General features: G+C 38.6%; 2 protein-coding genes across 2 annotated transcripts; both read left to right on the top strand.

Annotated features, from left to right (window-relative positions):
- The first annotated feature begins 10,414 nt into the window (after positions 1 to 10,414).
- Positions 10,415 to 17,274, top strand: LOC145491816 (activating signal cointegrator 1 complex subunit 1-like). The gene is made up of 8 exons (XM_081471087.1): positions 10,415 to 10,586; positions 10,827 to 11,027; positions 11,702 to 11,880; positions 12,356 to 12,445; positions 12,544 to 12,590; positions 13,399 to 13,518; positions 14,595 to 14,805; positions 15,225 to 17,274. Exons 1-8 carry the CDS (start codon positions 10,472 to 10,474, stop codon positions 15,339 to 15,341), a joined length of 1,080 nt encoding a protein of 359 aa, XP_081327213.1. The 5' UTR covers positions 10,415 to 10,471; the 3' UTR covers positions 15,342 to 17,274.
- A 152-nt stretch (positions 17,275 to 17,426) lies between these two features.
- Positions 17,427 to 21,793, top strand: LOC145491817 (uncharacterized). Its single transcript, XM_081471088.1, has one exon. It carries the CDS (start codon positions 17,849 to 17,851, stop codon positions 18,653 to 18,655), a length of 807 nt encoding a protein of 268 aa, XP_081327214.1. The 5' UTR covers positions 17,427 to 17,848; the 3' UTR covers positions 18,656 to 21,793.
- The last annotated feature ends 77 nt before the right edge of the window (positions 21,794 to 21,870 follow it).

Genomic DNA, 21,870 nt, shown 5'->3' with positions numbered 1-21,870 from the left:
TTGTGGAATAATTTTTTACCGCTCATTTCGTCATCAAACTATAACCCAGAAGCGTGAATTCAGTGAATGGTGTGAACTGGTGCCACGCCCCTCCCCTATTTTTTCGTGTGCCATGTTTCGCGCTTTGCCTAAGCTACATGAACTGAACCGCGCGATGATTGTTCCACCACAAAATCACTGTCTGTGCCATCATAAAAAGAAGACAATAAGGCGAAATGTCTACATTTCCGGTAACAACGCAGGCATGCAAAGTAACTTGTTCTCTAACAGAAACTGAATGTGCGAAAAACACGCGCGTTAACAAATGGGAACGCATAAGAAATTAAATTACACATTATTGTCCTGGCGCTATCGACACCGAAAGAACGAAATCTGGAATGACATGATTGCCTTCTGGTCTTTTCTCACCTTTGACATGGCAAGCCTTTGTATTCCCTTTTAAATCCCAAAGTACAGTACAATTAGCACTGAACTAGATCAATCAGATGTGTTGGTCAACAGCTCTTTCAGGGCAAATTTTCGGCGATACCAAAAGGCAGCAATAGGTAATCAGCCTTCAGTTATATAAAGAACACGATCGGACTTCAGTAAAGAAACCGATGGAAACAATACTTTCTTACACCGGGAACAAATAATCATTTCAATATCTCGTCAGTTGTCCAATACGCGGCAAATGTGTTTCAATAGCTCATGTTTTAACGTTCGACGCGTTAAAAAGCGGTCATCATCGACTGCAGCACCGGGATCGGATTTTACTGGTCGTTAAAATTACAGAATTGAAATTACACTTGGAAGTAGGATCACTGTGGATGAATGCACTGACAATTTCGAAAACCCTTCCAAGTTCTGAGACATATCAGGCCTTTTCTTGCTTTCACTGTCTTTACTGAAGCTGCACTTTCCGTTGGGTTTGAAATACAATACAGTGGCGAATACAGTTTGAAAACCTGCGCCGGCTTTTCCCGCACACATTGCTTAAACATTATCACTGAATATTAAATATATAGGCTGATTCAGCTAGTTCAACTCCAAAGTAGTTCTTACCTGAACCTTTGAATTTATCCGTGGAGTCCTCAGAGTTCTCTGGCTGCCAAACCCTCAAACAACTGGTCGGCAAAATCTGATCGCGCTTGAAACCGACCGTTGGACACAAAATTATACGGGAACAATGTTTTATTCTTATAAGATTAAATTTGGAAATACAGTTAACGATAAAGATTAGCGAAAAAACTGAGCAACGACGTTTCGGTGTCATCCTGGCACCATTTTCAAGTTAAAAAATATTTGTGCGAAAAGTAAATTAATTTATACCAATGGTAGAGGTGCGAAATTGAATAAATTAAGATTAAGATAGCTGTTCAATGTTCATGTTCATTCCAATGAGGTGTCAAACACTGGTAATGAGTTCAGTGTCTGTTCAAAGCCTAAACAAATACTTTTGCGCGAATGGAGTCTGACTGTGTGTTAAGGCTCGGTTTCTTCTTGCGAATCCACAACATTTCGTGGATCAAGCAATCGAACTTTCCCTGACATTTCTTTAGGATCTTAAAGTTGTTAGTCAGGTCACCAACTGTATCAACTCGGTGTTCATTTTGAAGGTGTTTTCCGATGGCGGTAAATCGGTGTTCCTCAATGCGCTTGTAAAGATGACGGCTAGTGTAACCGACGTATTCTGCATCACACAGATCACATATATAGTTATAAACAACGCACTGTTGATTGATCAAAGGTGGTTTTGGCTCTTGTACTTTGAGATCATCGCCAATTTTACGGCTTCTGAACACCGGCTGTAGTTTGTGATCAAGTTTATTACTCAAGTCCGAGAGATGTTTCTTTACTATGTCCGCTGATTTCTGGTCTTTAAAAGGCAGGACAATGCCGTAGATATTCTCTGTTGGAGGCGTCGATCTTGTGTCTGGTGACATCACTGAATTAACGAAACGGGTGATGGTGGAGTTCACAAGAGAATCTGAGTACTTGAGGTTAGAAAAGATCAGTTTAAGGCGTTCGCATTCTGTTGAGAATAGATTTTACCGCCATCGGAAAACACCTTCAAAATGAACACCGAGTTGATACAGTTGGTGACCTGACTAACAACTTTAAGATCCTAAAGAAATGTCAGGGAAAGTTCGATTGCTTGATCCACGAAATGTTGTGGATTCGCAAGAAGAAACCGAGCCTTAACACACAGTCAGACTCCATTCGCGCAAAAGTATTTGTTTAGGCTTTGAACAGACACTGAACTCATTACCAGTGTTTGACACCTCATTGGAATGAACATGAACATTGAACAGCTATCTTAATCTTAATTTATTCAATTTCGCACCTCTACCATTGGTATAAATTAATTTACTTTTCGCACAAATATTTTTTAACTTGAAAATGGTGCCAGGATGACACCGAAACGTCGTTGCTCAGTTTTTTCGCTAATCTTTATCGTTAACAATGTTTTAGTTACAAAATATTACGAGGTTACCCGAGTCTCACCGGGCCTCAGGCAAAAATGTGAAAAGACTGCACGAACCAACAAACGTCATCACCAGATAACCAGTTGTCTCAAGGTAGAACATGAAAGCAGCTAGAACAGACGATGATTTTCCGCGACCGGATCAACGGTGGTGAAACATGCAACTGAACGTGGGAAAAAGGAACGTCAAGGGAAAAGAAACCGATCTAATTTCACACTATAAATGACAGCAGAACAGACTTCTATTGTTTGCTGGTAAATAAAACTTTAATAAACAACTAACATTATATTGTAAGCATGTTTTCAAACAAAAGGTCAAGCAGTCAGAGAGTGTCAAGTGACACACTTCAGTCAGTGATCGCATCCGGAATGTAATTTCCAGCCAGAACTGATTAGTAAAACCACAGTGTAAGCTATTTGAACACCAAAAAAAATTTTCCAGCTAGCTAGCTCTCGATAAGCTAAATTCTAAGCAAGATTCTGTTTAATACTAAAATTCCCAGCCAGCTCAACTTTAGTCTGCAGAGCGGATATTTTGCGGAGCGGATCCGACGGGTACTCCTGCATGATTGCACCTGAATCAAAATTTCAGAGGAAAGAGGGAACAAGCAAAAGCCTGAAAGCCTGGAGCGTGACAAAGTTCTCCTGTGAAATCTTGCTTGGGATTAGCAAATATATACCTGACGTACGCTCTTCCATGTCTGGTTTAAAGCACATTTTCAAACCGTTACTGTAGGGAAGGACGGCTGAAGTGACAGCAACAGCGCAGTAAATTTAAAAACTGAGGCAACACTGGCACTGTGGCAACAAAGAAGCATGAAACTTAAAATACTGCTAACTGCAATATTTTCTCGCTCGGAATATAATTTTTAAGCAACTGCAAACAGGGCTGTGGAAACTGGCCGGAGTCTAGGTAAAATTGCTTAGAAAATTGAAAATTCATTTCCTCATCATCTCAGAGCAATGCGGTTTGACCGTCAAAGTTTTCATTTACACAAGAATGAAAATGACATTTCATTTTAACCGACTGGTCGCACTTGGCAGGATTGGCAGGAAAACAAGCAGAGTCATGCAATAATTACTCACTGGAAAAAAAGTATTTGCTTCTCCAGTATTCCAACAACATGCAGCAACTTACTTTCGACGATTCCCGCGGCGCGAGCGAAGGACAACTCGCACTGAACTTCACGGCGTGGTCACAAGTCCGTTTAGAGGCTAAAGTTGGAAGGCTAGCAAAATTTAGAAATAAAACTAAAGCTACATAACAGATAAATGAATAGAAATGATACAAAAAAGATAGACAAGGTGAACTTTTGTGAAGGAAGAACATGAAAGATGTCCGCGGCTTCGCTTCACAATACAACGATGTGCAACATCTAAACTAAGGGTGTGTCATTTGACGCCTCTTTATGTACGAGATCAGTTAAAATTCATTCCACGCTGCTTCGAGAAAAAAATTTTGAATCAAACAAAATGCATCGTAAGGCGTCCTCAGAATGTTTGCGTTACGATTTTTGAACCTTTAATCACTTCAACAATGCCTTGAGAAAAGCACGCACTCCGATTATATCATCAATGCGGAATGCTATTTTTGTTGGAATAAGCGCGTCGCTGACTTTTTGTTTGCAAGCTTTTAACATCGGGGTATATTCAGAATTCTCACATTAGATGGATTCTTAATGAATTTTTTTTCAAGAAAAGCAAACGAATGAATATTACTGTAATGTGATTTAATAGATGCAAAACTTCTGAGCGTGGAACATGTTGTTTTATAGTACTCCGCTAATTTCAGTACTTGAAACGGGCGCAGTATTCAGATATCGGAAAAAAGACGCCGCAGCTTTTTGTGCGGTACGTGAGGATGCCGTTCGGTTGATTTCTTTTAGTTTTGGGCAAGCATGAATTTTTTTCGGCATTTCACTGTTAAGAAAACGAGGCTCTACCTGCCTGCTGAGAGGCTCTCTTGCTTATACATTCAATGGTGTGCTTATATGGATTTTTTCTCTTTTAATAAACTTTTATTTGCAAACAATACAGCCAGTTACATAACTTACACTACTAATACTTACACAACTACCATTACAATACATCTACGTATACAGCTTAAAATACAAACACAGCTACTTTACATTGCTTGCAATAGGCCCTTTGCACGATCCGGTCACATGGTACAAAATCACACATGCTGGTGAGCAAGTTGCACTGTGGGACTTCCAAAACAATGCAACTCGTACCAGTCCACCTGGACCTGCCTTTGTTTTGGAAGTCCCACTGCGCAACTTGCTCACCAGCATGTGTGATTTTGTACCATGTGACCGGATCGTGCAAAGGGCCTATACCTATAAGATATTTTACATTGTTTTCGGTCAGTACACTACAATGCTCATACAGCTACTTTACACTATTTATACAATACTGAATACCTAGCATTTTTTTTAACTTTCGATACATTGGATGTTATTATAACGGAACAATTATATATGGAAGAGAGAAAAATTAAAATAAACAAAACTTAAATAAAAATGAAAGACGAACTAGAAAAAATAGAAGTAGCACATCCTCTGAGACAAAGATATTTGGGGCAGCTCATATACATAGTGTTGTCCATTTTGCTCCGAATTTCGTCAATGTATTATTTTTAAAGCAGTTGTACGTTCACAAAGGATCTTTTCACTGAGTAACAAGCTGAAAATTTCAAAGCTGAGAGAGGCTTTGTTTAACCACGAAAGATAGATGTGGTATTTACAAAATGGTTAAGGGCTTGAAAAAGATTCGATTCTGGTTGATAACCATATAAAATATCTGTAGCATTTCAAGCGACAGTTTCCGATCGCTTTTCGTTCCACCAGTCGGTTACCATTTGCCAAAAAGTTTGAGTTCTGGGGCATTCATATAGGAGATAAAGTAAATTTTGGTAGGGGTGACTACAACGATCACAGCTCGGAGATGTTTTCAACTTCATTTTGTAAAGTTTGTTGTTAGTGGGTAGAATGTTATGTACCTTATATTGAAAACATCTAAGTTTATTTTCCATTGTGACCTTGAAGGGTAATTTATAGATAGTCTTAACCGGGAGATTTTGTTTAACTAGTTTCATTTCTACGTTTGGGGTTTGAAGAACAAGCATTTTACTTCGTTATCAAGGAGGGAGTTATTAAATTTCCAAAACCCTGGACCAGACGATTTTTGGTTGTTTATTTTTATTCGAATCATAATAAGACTTCACATCTGTTTTACTAGTGCGAGGAATTATGTGCTTCGAAATAAGCCAATAATCTAACCTACATCTTATCTTTCCCGAGCTGTTCTGCCAAGTAAATCGTGCGTCGTTTGGATGTTGGAGTCTCCAAATGTCGACAAGGTTTAAATTATTGCACATTTTGACCATGCTTTGAATGGCGTTTTTCCTACTGCGTACATCTTTTCCACCTATTTTATCAATATTTTTGCGAGAACAGTTTAAGTCTCGTCCCAGTAGGAGATTTGCATTTACATGAGGGCGTAACTGGCAAGATTCCAAAATAAAATATAAATCCATTTTCGAAAACGCGTCTCCGTCATCCTTGCGTGAGATGTCCAACTCGCTGTGATCGCGGCCAAAAGAACTAGGGCTGGTAAGGAAATCGCGAATTTGCATAATTTCCGGAAAAGAGGACAACCTCCAAATTTGCGAACATTTTTTCCTGGAAATTTCCGTTCTATTTGATTTTCATCGCTGACTTTCCAGAATTTTCGGTTGAATGGTTCGCTTTTCGGAAAATTTCAACCATGTCTGGATTTTCTGAATTCTTTCCCAAGGAAATTTCCGTTCCAATTTTTTATCGAATGGAAGAGCCACGGGTGTAACAGTAATATCGGTTCCCCCGTACCCAAGTCCCTAGGGTTTTAGTTATCCCCAGTATAGGGATACCCAAAACACTGAAAGCGTCAGATACCCTAGCCTGGGGCAAGTGAAATCATTCATAATTCTGCTCAAAAACCATTTAACCTCCAACGAAGTTTTGTCTCAATAAATTAAAGCTTTCTTAATCTTGATATAAACGTATATCGTCGCTGAAAATAGTCGCAATTTATAACTGTCTGATCCGAGTCCGCAGTTATAACGGCATACAAAACCGGATTTGTTTGCCGTTATAACTGCGGAGTCGGATCAGACAGTCTGTTATAAACTGCGGCTATTTTCAGCGACGTTATGTGTTTTGATTTATTGAGACAAAGCTTCGTATTTTTACTGGGGATATAGCCTACGTGTAGCCGTACCCAACGCCCGAGGAAAAACGGGAGGGAGGGAACGTCGGCTACTTGGGATACCAATCGGCGATAACGCTAAACTGTGACAGCATTGACAGCATTGGGACCTGAGATGGACTCGCGCCAGTCCACACGAGCGTATTTTCAAGATGGCGGCCAACGCGACTGCGAGATCGAGACATGCCATTAGGGACAGCGCGTCTCCCAACCCCAAAATGCATCGGGAACGAAAGAATATCGAGATCGAAATGTATTGTGGGCCAAAATATAATCAGATAGTGGGAGCCTGGTCTCTAACACTTGAAACGCCTGGTTGATTTCAGCTTTAAAACGCAGTTAGCGACCACCAGCCCACGTTTTCTCGAAATATTTCTGAAAGGAAACACAAATTATCCCTCGAACGTCTCAGTCAGAGAAATTTTTGCTCATCAGATCGGTTGTGCACCACGGTATTTATTATCTTGCAATTCATTGACCTATTTGTTACTAGTAAACGAACCTTAGCTTGTGTTGTGTGTATGTAGAAATTATATGTAGTTTCTTTAATTTGATTAACAATAATTATAACGGCTTGTCGTGTATTTAATGCAGTAATACAGAATTTCATACCGTAATCCCATTATAATTCCACACACATACCAACATTGAAAGCCTGAAAATATATAATATAATATATAATAATATTTTTCTGTTTTTTTTGTTTCTGCATGTAACGTTTGTTTCAGATTTGTTGCTTAAAAGCAGTAAAAACTCTAGAACAATATGAAATAACTATATGACAATATTGAAATGACAGTAGATGTCAGACATGTACTCAGAGTCCAATTTTCCTTGGAATGTTACTCGAGCCATGTATGGCAAAAAAATATTAAATTAATAGTAAACTTGTTGCAAAATCAATATAGTTCGCACTGTGCCGTTCAGTACTTACATGTACATGTACATACATATATCTGTGGTGGGGATCAAGTTGATAAAAATCCTACAGAAATGAGCTGATTGATCAAATATTTATGCAAAGCACGATGCCCAGTATTGTGATAGCTCACTGAAATTAAATGTGTGAAACGCAAGACTAGTTTCACCTCATGCCAATAATGATTTCACATGCTTATCCCTCTTCTATTTTACAGAACATCAAAAACATGGTCTAATATTATTATTAATACAAGCTGCTGGAATAGTCTTGAATGACTGCTCTGTCCTTTTTTTGCTAATAACAAAATGATTTCAGTTGAAAGAGACCTGGCATGTTCCATATGGGTCGTCCAGAAACAGTTAGAATCAGCTTTTAAAATTTCACTAGTCTGACCTGTAATGATTTCATATATTTTCTAGTGTGAAAATGTTTCCTGCAGTAAATGCTCTAAATAATGACATCATCTTCTCTACTTAGCACAGCATCAAACAAACAATTTTGCCAAGGGACCTGCAGATCCAGGTTTTCATTATCCCTGGTGATCTTTTTCATTTTGATCAAAGTAAATTATGATGATGTTCTTCACAATGAGGAAGCTAAAGACCTGTGGATAACATAAGCCAATATCATAAGCCAATATGGCAGTAGCCTGCTAGAAGGCTAGTGTCAGGTTGCACAGTTATCTCTAGCTGTTCAAATCGTCATGAAAACATGTACAGCCTGCTACTGATCATATCACAAGGGCCATTTTAGAGATGAAAACTTAGGTCAAAAGGTTTCTAAAAGCACTCTTCTATCTTTGTACTACACTAACCACATGTCCTGCATTTTTCATGGGGCAGTGCATTTGGTTCATGTTAGGAGTATTCCTTTCCAACATTGTTGTCTTTCTGTTGTTAAAGGATTTTGTGTTTGCAAACATGTGTTGTAAATATCAGAATAGTACTGGAAATGGGTCATGAAATAGGGTTTTACACATAATGCTCAAATTTGTTGTCATTATGCAAATGCTTGATGATCAAAAAATCTCACTATATATTATGCTCAAAAGACATCGGCCAGTTTTTGTCACTGTTATTCCCGCGTAATGCTAGATTCTTTTGCCTCGCTATTATGCTCAAAATAATGCCAGCACAATGTGTAAAACCATATAATGACCACTAATGGGGGTGAGGGAAAGATGGAGTGGTCATCAGTGGAAGTTGTGGCACTTCCACAATAAACAAACTAAAAATTTGTTTCACACTGACAAGAATATGGCTTCGTCTCTGCTCATGGGCGACACAAAATATAACCAGTCTTGGGTCAGGTGTTGCAAGAAGATCGATTCTTTGATCACTGGACCCGTTAACCATCAGAAAAGAGGGCTGTGCAAGGCTACCACAGCTGCGTTCACCAGAGTAATAACACCACATGTATCAGTGCAACTTTGCAGGGAATAGTTACGGCATCGCCAGTCACATTCATGACCCTGCCAATTAGTCGCACTGGGAGAGTGGGCAAGCACCAAATGACTCTTTTTGTGCGTTCCAACTTGTGGAATGTACCGTGCAAAATCATTGACGACATCAATGATGTCTGGGGGAGGTTGCCAAGCCAGCATCTTACAGTATATGATCTTCATGAAAGGTCGCAGCTCAACATCTACCAGTACCCAATGATTACCACCATTTTGAGGGTTGCCAATGAAAGTTTTGCCATTCCTTTGTCCCACATTCAGAGTGAAAACCAGCCTTTTTAATGGTCCAGGGTTAAGTAACTTAGCTTTCCTCATCATCTCATTGTAGATATTAACAACGACATTGGGCATAGTAGCATGGTATCATTTTGCATGTCATTAAGCTGTTTTAAAACCCATGTGACGTGATCAGTATAGACCCAGCCTTGCATTCCCGATGCAGCAAGACAGGCAAGCTCATCTGCATTAAATATTTTCTAAGGGAGTGGGGTAATAGACCTAAAAAAGTGGAGTTGGAGTAGGCTGCTAGCGGACAAAGATGTATATAAGATTATAAAGTTCTAAGCGTCACTGGTTTCTAATTCAACAAAACTGTGATACTGTATTGGAGATGGCATCCCCCAAACCCCCCCCCCCCCCCCAACCCCCTTTCCACCCTTCGACACCATGTCTAAAACCCTAATCGCATTTTTTCAGCTACAAAATAAGCATATCCCATTTTCTATTTTACATCATTTTACTTTATCGGGCCCGTGCACGCATTTTCGTTTTGTTTATCTTCAAAATTACATAAACTTTATTGCATATTTTAGCTGGTTCCAGTACTAGTTCAGGATATACCTGGAAAAATAAGCCTACACATCACGACATCACTCCACATGAAGTCATTTCTTAATTTTTCTTTTAAAAAAACTTACCATAACTTGGTAGCATATCGTCAGTAGGATTGTCCCAGATCATGGCTTTGAATTTGTCGATCGATTTCTCGCCGAGTTTTGGGCTGGCGAAAAGCTTTCGAAAACCACCTCATCTCAGTATTGTAAGCACTGGGTTTGCCCTGTCGACGGCTCAACTTTGCAAGGATCATTCTATACATAAATATTGAACAATGCTTGGAGCAATTCAAGTGAAAAATTTTATTCAGGATTTACTTTACCCGCTAAAAATGATAAAATTAACCAGGCCTACTAATGTTAGAGACCAGGTTCCCGCTGTCTTGTTATATTTTGGTCCATAATACATTTCGACCTCGATATTCTTTCGTTTCCAAAGCATTTTGGGGTTGGGAGACGCGCTGTCCCTAATGGCATATAAGATCGAGCTAAGTCTGCTAAGTCTATAAACCGTATTTAAGCCTTTATTCTGTTTTCCAAACATGGATGTAATGAATCCAACGTTAATAAACATAGGTGGACGATGCTACCGTAAAATGCCGTTTACACAAAAAATTGAACATCATTCGGACCAGGTTTCAGGCCAGCATTATGAAGGTAAGTTTAAGCTTTTAACACTAAGCTTAAAATCTTGGATCATCATAAACTTACATTTTCTATCATTTGTAGTAAGACTTGTAAACTTTTAAATAGATCACCCTTAATTCTAAACTCACGACACCTGTGGCGTTACTTATATCTGAACGTCAGTTAAAGTATTAATTAAATCTTTGGGCTAATGAAGCAGTCCTAAAGTAAATAAGCTTAAACATTATTCGAGAAATTCTTTACTTTCAGAGGATTTGATTTGGGAAGATGAAGCTTGTGATACTGTTGAGTCAGTTGAGAAGACCGAACAAGGATACAGACTGTCCATGGAAGTTCCAAGTTCATTGTTTAAATTTATTCTTGGAAAGAGAGCAGAAACAAAAAAGAAAATTGAAAAAGAAACGAGCACACAGATCATGATTCCTAGGCAGGGGGAAGAAGGAGATGTTGGTGAGTTTTTAATACTGTTGAAATTTCAGGGATTTTAAGTATTACTACATGTATGCCTTCTATGCATTCTATGCTGAGAAACGATGAAACTGAAGATGATGATGAGGATAACATTGACATTGATGTTGAAAAATTATGATGAAAAATTATGATGAAAAAATTATGAAGTGTTGCCTTATCCATTCCTGGAAGGGTTATTTCCCAACATCAGTTTTGCCTGTACCCATTCTACCTGGGTAGATTGAGAGAGGTACTGTGAGAATAACATGTTATCCCAGGAACATAACATAATGACCCAAACTTATGAGGGTTCAAATTTGGACTGCCGTGTTCAGAGTCCAACACTTGAAACTTTTAAGCGATGGTCCTTTTCTTTAAGTCTTGTTCGCACCACTGATCATGACATAGTAACGTGAGGATAACAACATAAAGGAAATATAGTTTTTGTCTTATGCCATTCTGCTCAAATCATTGTGTTGCTGCTATGTAGCAGTCATGTGGCAATGTTCGCATTGGTGACTTTTCCATTACAACATTACATGTATGGTGCTAGCGTGAACCAGGCCCTACTCCTTGATAGAACACTCAAAAAATTAGCAAGGTTCCCATTTTTGAAACTTGTTCTCAAACTTCTTTTTTTTTGCTGATTAATTTCATTTCATGTCCCATTTTAGTTATAACTGGCCCCAATAGAAGTGGTGTTGTGGGAGCAAGAAGTCGCATTGAAGTGATAGTTGAATCATCAAGACAAAAGATTCCTTTTACACATTTTTTGTGTTTTCCTCTGTATAAGAGCAACTTGGCAAAGAAAGTTGATGAGTTTAAAGTGAGAGTGCTTAAAGATTGCTTTGAGGTAACTTATTCAACACTGAATTATTTTTTTAATGCTCTATTATCACTGTGATTATATCATTTTGAAAAATATAATATTTTAAAAAATATGTGACAACCAACCATTAAACTATACAGGAATTAGGGAACCTTGTAATTGATATTTCTCAGTTTTCTCTTTAGAACTATTTACCATACAGTATTTGATCTAATTGACAAAAAATAATATGAATATGTTGGTTTTTGTTAGTTCATCTACTGTGATCATCTGGGTGACAAAAAAAATACTATTAATATAAGCTGTTGCTAATACAAGCCAGTTAAATTCCTTGATCTCTTAAGTCAATGATCCATATCTGCATGTTGATTTCCATCAAGTGTGATATCTCATCCAGACTAATATCATTCTCTTCTTTTTATTTGTTAGATGAGAAGCTCAGGTTTTCACTTTTTTGCAAAAAATCAGAAATTGATCCTTATTTTGTCTTATTTTGTAGTGTCGAGGAATTGACGCCAGCATATTTCAGTTGCCAAGCAAGATTCACGTAACTGTTGGTATGATGACCTTGTTAAGTGACAAAGAAGTGGTAAGAAGATGTGTCAAAATTAACATTCAATGTTTCAAATAACATGATTTTAATAAACTCTCCTTACCTTGCTCATTTTGACATTACTTTTGTCACAGAAAAGTGCAGCAGAATTGCTGTCAAAATGCTACGAAGAACTTGTAAGGTAATTGCCTCGTAAATTACGGGTCAAATAGAAAACATATCAGGATTGTTCTCTATCCTCCACAAGAAATGCTTTTATCAGAACAGTGCTAGTCTATTCCAACTACTTGGAGTTTTCACAAACATTCACTCAAGTACTGTTAGGTGTATTTTATTATTTTTTTAGAACTTGTTACTGTTAGTAATAGCTTATTGTTGTTGATAAAGCTGTAAACTACAACCTCCCATGCCTTACATTGTAAAGCAAAATAAGTAGTACAATATATGAAAACAATACACTTGCGTAAAAGCTTTCATTTACACTAGAGTTTCATGTTTTGCTTAAAAAAAGTTTTCCCAGACTGAACTTGAAGAGCATTGGAAATTGTTGCTATTATTGCACCAATTAGTGTATATCTTAATTGTTGTAGAACAAATTGGTTTAGAGTGCCGCCCGGTGTTTGGAAGGTCATGGGTTCGATTCCTGTCGGGGGACTCAGAATTTTTCTTTGTCCCACGCTCATGTCATGTTGATTAATTCACCTTCACATTTCATTACCGAGCTTAAAATTCACCATCTTTATTAACTTATCAATAATATATTTAACAACATTTTAGTTTACTGCGCAAATTGTTTACATGATCAGCTGTGCTTTACAACATATCGCTAAAAATTAAAAAAAAAAAACTACAAAAGCAAAAACCTAAAATCTGTTCAACAAAAATATTCTTAAAAATCTGTTCCTACAAGATTAAAACAGACATCTAAACATGTTTCAGCTCCAGGGTGAAAGTCACTGTTACTAATGTACATACTGTGTGTTCTTTAGCAATTGCCTGCAAGATACTGCAGTAGTTGTTGAACTCAAGGGTGTGGAGTACATGAATGACGATCCAGCCGAGGTTGATGTTTTGTATGCAAAGGTGCTCATCAAAGATGGTTCCAACAGGTAAAAACTATGAGATGTTGCCATGGTTAATGAGGATAGGAGATGGGTGCTGATAATACATGTATATGCTGTAGTCCATCATCACCCCAGACCAAGTACTTAAGGGTCATGGATTCACTGGTGAAGGCAGGGAGCTTAGTAGTTGCAACTATTTGCATTCATAATCCATTGCAAGCTTATGATGTTAGGTGTCACTCCTTGTTTAATATTCCTTCCCCACCTTTAGACTGGTGCGACTCCTTCTGGAGTAATCTTGGTCTAACTGTTTAAAACACCTGTTCTTTGATGAGATTATACCATCACCCTACATGTATATAATAATATTAAGTTGATACCAAACAAATGCCCACACTTTTGTCAAGTGGCCGCATTGTCATCTTTATCAAATGACAGGTCGTCATAGCAACATTGTAATTCTTCAAAACACCCTTATTCCCAGAGTTACGTAATTTTAACTCCAACATGATTTTGACGAACCCCATGCAAAAGAGTAAATATCCTTCCTTTAGCCACAACCAGCCTTTGAAGTAATATATCAAACACGAGAGACAGAGTTTCATCAGGATATCCAAACACCGAGGAGAGAGTTGAAAATGAGATGCGCAGCGGAGTATTTTTAATGAAATTTGAGGCGTTTGGATAGCCGATGAAACACTGTCTCGAGATATATCGTCTCAATCAAAACAAAAACTAAGGAGTAAACAGAGAAGTAAAATCTCCAAAATCTATGCTAATTAAGACCGGGTATCCAAACCTCCTTCATGGTTGTGATTTTCTTTGATGAATTAATAATGAGTTTGAGAAGTGTCTTTCGAATCTCTTTGTGATTACAATAGACCAATTTTGATATATTAAAATTCAGCCTAAAACAATAGACCTCAGTACGAGGCTCTGGGGAATAACTTCTAACCTTCTTACTCCCCTGAGTGGTATCAAAATCATACTACAGGTGCTAAACTGATTGCAGTCAGGGATGGACATCAGTAAAAAAAAATTAAAGTTGTGTTTGACACTGACCCTACTGAAACTTTAAAGGTAGTTACTAAGGGTGTTTTTGATTGTTCAATATTCACCAGGCTACAAAATCTTGCTGATGCCCTGGTCGATAAATTCGTATCTAAAGGTTTAATGAAACGAGAATATGACCGAGTCAAGCTACATGCGACTGTAATGAACACCAAACAGCGTGACAATCCTGACGAGCAAGCACCAGCCAAAAAGAGCAGGAGTGATGTACCACCCAGATTTAAAAAGAGGATATCATTTGACGCTAAAAAAATCATTACGGTGAGCCATTTAGATTTTCATGAGATGTCATCAATTCATTACATGTATCTTCTTCGCTATAAAATTTTCGTGCTGTTAGCCAAGTCGGATACGAGTTGGAAGCCTAGAAACCAGACCCTAGAAACAGAAAAGAAACAACAAGCATTGAGAAAAATGTGGGATGGAGTATCTCGAAATGGCGACCTCAAAAATGTTGCTGGAATTCTGTCAAATAGGAGCTGAACAAAATGTTTACAAAATTCAGACGAAATAGAGACTTGGCAGTGCCCTTTCATCCGGGCAGTTTTTTTGTTGTTGTGATTTTTGTGTGTTATAGCAAAGACGACTCATGGCGTATTTCGTGGTTTCTACCCTTGGTTTTTTCCAGGATCAATATTCCTCTTAATTCACAGTCTTTTTTTACAAATCTTCTTTTGTAGTTGTTTGAAGACTTCAGCTTTGGCGAGTATCACCTAGACACGATTCACCTTTCCAAAAGAGGAAGCTTCGATGCCGAGGGACATTATGAATGCGCTGCGTCTGTTCCTCTACCGTGAAACAACTGCAGTGATTTATAGCACAAGAAAATGGGTCAAACGCCGGTTTTCTCTCGATCAATACATAAACACAGTCGAGACGACATTTCACACGACGAATTAAATTCTAACTGGTTTGCTGCGAAAACTTTTCAAGTCAAATATGGAAAAGGTATCAAAAGAGCTTTTCTTAGTGTTTACCCAATGACTGTGGATGTCATTACATTGGTAAAATCAAAGTATTGGCTGGGACCAATCGGAAATCGAACTGGTAAACCAGCGCCAAGCGCGAGAAAATATATATGGTGCATATCTCTTTATCAAATATTGTTCCCAAACAAACGACCATTGTCCTTAGTAAGAGGGTTGACTATAACAAACGGTTTTAAACTCCCCTCCCAGGTTCGCAACCAATAAAAAGAAATTCTTGACTCATCCCTCAACCTTTAGCAATGCGAATCAGAGAAAGGCGCAAACACTAGCTGGTATAAACAAGTTGCGAACTGTAATTGTGTTACGAGGGAAACCAATCAGATGGGGGATAAATAAACCGAAGTTAGATGAACTCAAAAAGCAATTGTCGCCGCAGTTTGATCTACCTGGTGATTGGTCGACCGCGGCATGATTGACGTGTCAAGACAAATCATTCTCGTCCTCGAAGCCCTCGCTCGGAGACGAGAATGAGGTCAAATCAAAGAGTTCAAGCTCTTCGGATTCGTGCAAAAATGATCAATGAAGATAAGTTAGAATTGCAAGGTTAGGAAGCCTTAGCCAACGCATATCCGAGCTATGATTCCAGTAATTCGCTCTACCGTTCTTCGAAATTACCGCCTATCAATGAATAGACAGTGCTTTCACTGCAGTCAGTTCTCCGCCGATCATCAGATGATGCCAGTTACTACATAGTGTTGTGGCAGGTGTTATCTTAAATGTTATTAGACCGATTATCTCAGTTTGCATCTTTTAATGTCCCCACGACGAAAATAAACCATGAAGAGACTGGAAATAAAAGAAAATTTCCAAACAGGTGTTGAAACTAGTAGAAGAGAGTCCACTAAGAAGACAGATACGTAATAATCTACAATTAATGATAACATATTAGTTGGATGCAGTGGCGCTGGTCTTAAGACATTCTTATTCGCTTCTCTTTCAACTGTTTTTTTTTTTTTTTTTTTTTTTTTTTTTTTTTTTTCCAATCTTAATTTAATGCCATAAAAAGAGGTAAAAAAGAGGTTTTTTCATATAGCCTGATCGCAGAGGCACAATCTTGATACTTTGACAGTGAGCGAATTGTCAAAAACTCTGAGAAGGAAGCAGAGAAGTATTTCAAGTAACAGATCAAACACACAAGACCGTGTTTGACCACATTTCCAAACAGCGAGAAGACAGTGAAAAATAAGACGCGTAGTGGAGAATTTTTGACGAAATTCGTGGTGTTTGGTAATGTGGTCAAACACAGTGTTGAGTGTTCGATACTAAAACCAAGGAGAAAACAGAGAAATGGAATCGTAAAAATCTATGCTAATTAAGATCTGATATCCATGCCAAACACCCGTCACAGTCATGACGAATTATTAATGAGCTTAAATCCTTTAGTTATTTATATACGTCATTTTCTGAGGCACAATTTGATTTCTTATCACATGGTCAAATTTTCACGGTCAGTTGATCTAAAACCGCGTTAAAAATGTTATCGCTTCTCTTGATAATTATGTTTCTAAACATAGCTTTAAAACTTTCTTTTTTTCTTGACTAGCATTGAATAGTATTTCCGACAAATGTATGCTTCATTGTAATTTTTGGATTAAAAATCGCGAGCAGCTCGTGCGCGCAAATCGCCCCGCAAGAAATTATTACTCGGGTGGATTTTAACAAGTGACGTCACAGAACTTAACATGGCTTCTTTTGTGGCCAGAACACAGATGTTCAAATAGCCACTAAGCTTGATAAAAACCGCTATAAATGATCTTTTAATCCCGCGATCCACTGGATAAACAAAGCCAGTTTAAATTGCAAAAAGAAGCTTTGGTTTCTCATTAAACTTTCAAGTACATCATTTATTCTTAGTAGCTCGATTCTTAAACTGAAAGTGTGTCTTTCAATTGGGTTTTTGGACTGCACTTTGATTTTCCCGATGTGATTGTTTCGCGAATTGTTGCATTCAGTTTTTTCTTCGTGAAAGGAAGGAAATTGCTTTCCTAAGCGTACACCTGTTTCTCTGGAGTACGTTCAAGTTGGCAGTGCGTGGGGAGCATACTTCGCACCTTTGACACACTGCGAGCAGCGGGTCACAGGCTATAAAAACCGCGGGATTGAATCAACGCCCAGACCCATTTGAGATCCATTGATAGTAAAGCAGACTTCTGGACACAAGGAAAGCTAATATCAAAAGAGTGAATCGTACACAGAAGAACCCTTGGTGGTCAGCTGGAACAAGCTTATCGCACAGACAAGCGGGAAAATAAGTATCTGAAGAAGTTATATCAAATTCGTTCGTACTATTCAGCGCTGACACAGCCTTTTACAAGATGTCAAAAAATAGAATAATTCTATGGACGGCTCCCCGTTGCGTCTCGACGGCGTTTGAGAGATCGATCATGACTCTCAAGAACTCGAAAATCTTTCACGAACCGTACTCAAAAGCGTACTACTTTGGCCCAGAGAAGCAAAGTCCAAGATACGCCTCACAAGAGACCAATCATCAAGCTACATACCGTTCGATTAGCAAAATGCTTCAAAAAGAGTACGATGGCAGAGATTTCTTGTTCTCAAAGGAGATGGCTTACTGCGTGGAAAACAAGATGCATATTTTCACTGAAGAGGGTTTTAAAAACTTTCAGCACTCCTTCCTGATCCGCCATCCTCTAAAAGCAGTTTACTCGCTCTTCAAGGCCTCCACGAATCCGAAGCTTACGGGATGGGATTACTTCGATCCCGCGGAAGCGGGATTTCGCCAGATGTTGGAATTGTACGAGTTCGTCGACAGAAATATCCACAGAAATCCCGTTGTCGTCGATGCAGACGATCTTCTGGATTATCCAAACGAAATCCTGCAGAGTTACTGTGAAGCAGTGGGTCTGGAGTATGAAGAGAACATGACTTCGTGGGAGCCGGGTCCTGTACCGGAGTGGGACACCTGGGCTGGGTGGCACGAGGATGCCCTGAAGAGTTCAGGATTCAAACCAAGAGTGAAGAAGAACAGGTCCCGAGCCTGCACGGCGTTTGACGTGGAAGATCTGCCGCCTGAAGTAGCAGCTGTTGTAGAAGAGTGTATGCCACACTACGAGGCGCTGGCCGCGAAAAAGATCTTGCCAAAAAACATTGAACTATGCTAAGTAAGTTTAAGAGGTATAGTCCTGATATACTATAAAAATAACCACTATTTATGTCACGTAGAAGATTGAATTTATAGGGTATTTATTTTTATATTTAAAATACACTCTGATATATTATAGATCTGTTCCGTTTTTTATTAGTTTTTTTATATTTACCAAAAGGACTTAGGGCTCAGGTTAGCCCAGGTTGAGTCACACTTTATTCAATATTTGAAACGGGTTAGAGAAAGTTTACTTTCAGAACTTTACGATGATGTATTTTAGATTTCACTTTGTAATCTCAAAACCACTCTGTGAAGACTGTAAACGCTAACAGCTGGCGGCCAAAGGATTAGTAACAGTATCGGATAAATTCTGATCGTAAATTTGCTTATGGTGCCTGTCGGCAGTTCTCGTAAAAATGCAAACTCTATACAATTTTCTGTTTAGATAATGTAGCTATCCTGCTTGAATTTTTTATCAGTAAAATAATATTCAGAATATAGAGGACAGTGAGTCGTACTCAGATCGCACTGTGTTTGACGCTGTAAAGTGGGAGATCTGGGTTCGGAATTAGCACAAAACTCTTACAGTTCAATCCCTGGTGGATTGAGTTAATCAACATAAACGTATAAGTTATAATAAATCTACATAACACCACATATTTTGGGACATGTTTTTTTCAAACTCATTAATATGTCATCAAGTTCAAACAATGCAAATCAAGACCGTCACGGTGTTTGGATATCTTATCTTAATTAGCATAGATTTTTACTATCTTTTTTCTCCATTTTCTCCTTCAATTTTAGTTTCGATTGAGAAGATATACCAAAAAGAAATACCGTGTTTGACCAAAATTCCAAACACCTCGAGGTTCTTCATAAATTAAATATTCCGCTGCGCGTCGTGTTTGGAAAGTGGTCAAACGCGGTATTTCGTGTTTGATATATTACCACATATTACGTCAAGGAGTCAAAAATAAGTGACTGCATCTCGTATGACATGAAAAGTTAAGTTCTACAGAGCAGAACTAGTGGAAACACGCCTTGCAACTAACCCATAAAAGGGAAATCCCTGATATACTCATTAAAAATTAATTTGTTTGGTCCGAGCAATAATTCATCAGTCATTTTCTTATCTGAAAACCTTGTAACTGTGATCAACGATCGCCTTTTGGTGTCCTGAATTTTATTTCTTTTATAAAATGATAAATTTAAGCGAGAAAAGAGCGAAGAAAATATTGAACAATCGTGTTAACGCGTCAGCTGGTATTGATGAACAACGAAAGACAAACACAATAAAATAAAATCTCTCATGGCCAGTTGATATTTGTAGGGAGGTGTTGGGGAAACGTTCAAATTAATGTGTTCTTAAACTTCAAACATACTCTACTGTTTCATCGGTCAATTTTCTAGCTCCGCCTAGAATCATTTTACTATACCACATTAGGCACATACTCGCCGGGACCAATACTGCCTTGCATTCTGCGCGCACCGCATCGCTAGCCGATATGTCGCTTTCCCAAACCAAAAATTTTGTTATGTCGCTTAAAAGTCGCTCTACTTTGCTTTCAAAAATGGTGGCATACCAATCGCGCAACGTAAGTGCCATGTGATTTTCGGCCTGGTTGCCATCTTGGATGCAGCGCCTCGGCTGCACCTCAATGCAATTCGATATGGCGGGAAACGCACGAGCGCAGCACGGGATACTTGATACGGGATACTATTTCCCGCGCAACGTGGCAATGGTGGTCACCTTGAGCCTGGTTTTCACAACAACGGTAAGCACAGGCATAAGGATAACAGTAGTGAGGACACCCACAACACAATCATAAGCACAAGCAGAACAAAGTATTGATTCTTCTTGTGCTTTTACATATGTCAAGTGGGAACGCGCTGCTGTAAGCATAAACATAAGAGTCAGTCTGCCATCTTTGTTACTGTTTTGAGGAGGTTGGAGGCTAAAATAAGGCAACTATCCATTCTGCGCATGCCTTTATACTTATGATTGTGTTGTATGCATCCTCGCTACCGTAACGCTTACGTTCGTGCTTGTGCTTATGTCGTTGTGACAAAGAGGCTAACAAGAGGCGGCTGATGACGTAAGGTAGCTAAGCCAAAAACGCCATAAAAATACGAGAAATCATGTGTCTTTATTATTTCTTACAACCTGAACAAATTAAATCTTTTTATCCTAAGTTTTACTTAGTCTTATTTATGTATTATTAACATCCGGGAATGACGGTCAAAATGATCAAATGACCGCATGACAGCGAGGCCACAATCGACCTCACAGAAAAGCCCAGCTGAGAATGTCAACATTAGACTGACGGGACTGTAACCTTGGACAATGAGTTCTGGATACTTAACAAGTTGAACATGTCATTCAATGCTGTGAAAGAGCAGTGGCATTAGTTCACGAGTTACTAATCATCGATTTATTCATGTCCCCAACCTCACTGTCCAAGACTTGTAAATGAGATACCTCGTACTTAGGCCAGGCAGTTCACCAAACCATACATAATCATGACCATCAAACCCAACCTGAAACGTTTAATCTTAAATACTTAGTCATACAGTTAATATTTATCTCATTTTTTTATTCTTAAAATTATAGAAACAAGAAGTACGAGCTATTTCATTTAGCCCCACAATCAATGCATGTAAGTCTCCCTCAATTATCTCAGAACTGGTGCTTCAATCAGTTCTTGCTGAAATCCATAACTTTTTTTTCTATAATATTGAATTGACTCTTTCAACTAACATTTGAGTCTTCAGCCTCGTTTCCAAGGTCTACCTTCTCCCTGGGAACGAGGCTGAAAGTTTGTACGTTTGACGTCTCTGGCATCTACTATTATTTTCTGCAAACAAGTCACTAGAGGAAACAAGAAACCTTTTTTGAACTTCAAGGAATGACTGAGCCCGCGGGTTTGACGGTCACAAGTGTTGCTGAGTAGCATGACGTCAGTTCCTGTGCGTGTTTCTGATTGGTTTATGTAAAAACACGGAAAATCTTCGGTTTTTACCATAATTTACACAAACAACTCCTGTTTTTCAACAGCTAAGCAGCCAAGATGTTGGCTTTCTGTCATAATTATCCTTAAAAAGGTCTTAAAATTGAGGGAGACCTCGCACGGCGCTGGTTTCTTCGCACATCCTCTTTTTATCTCTCTTCTAGGCCCTGGCAATTAAACCACAGGCTCTGACACAAGAACTTTACAAGTTCACCAACTAATA

This window comes from Orbicella franksi, chromosome 7, assembly GCF_964199315.1.
Source record: "Orbicella franksi chromosome 7, jaOrbFran1.1, whole genome shotgun sequence".
NCBI lineage: Eukaryota > Metazoa > Cnidaria > Anthozoa > Scleractinia > Merulinidae > Orbicella > Orbicella franksi.
This window is presented reverse-complemented; position numbering and strand designations above follow the sequence as displayed.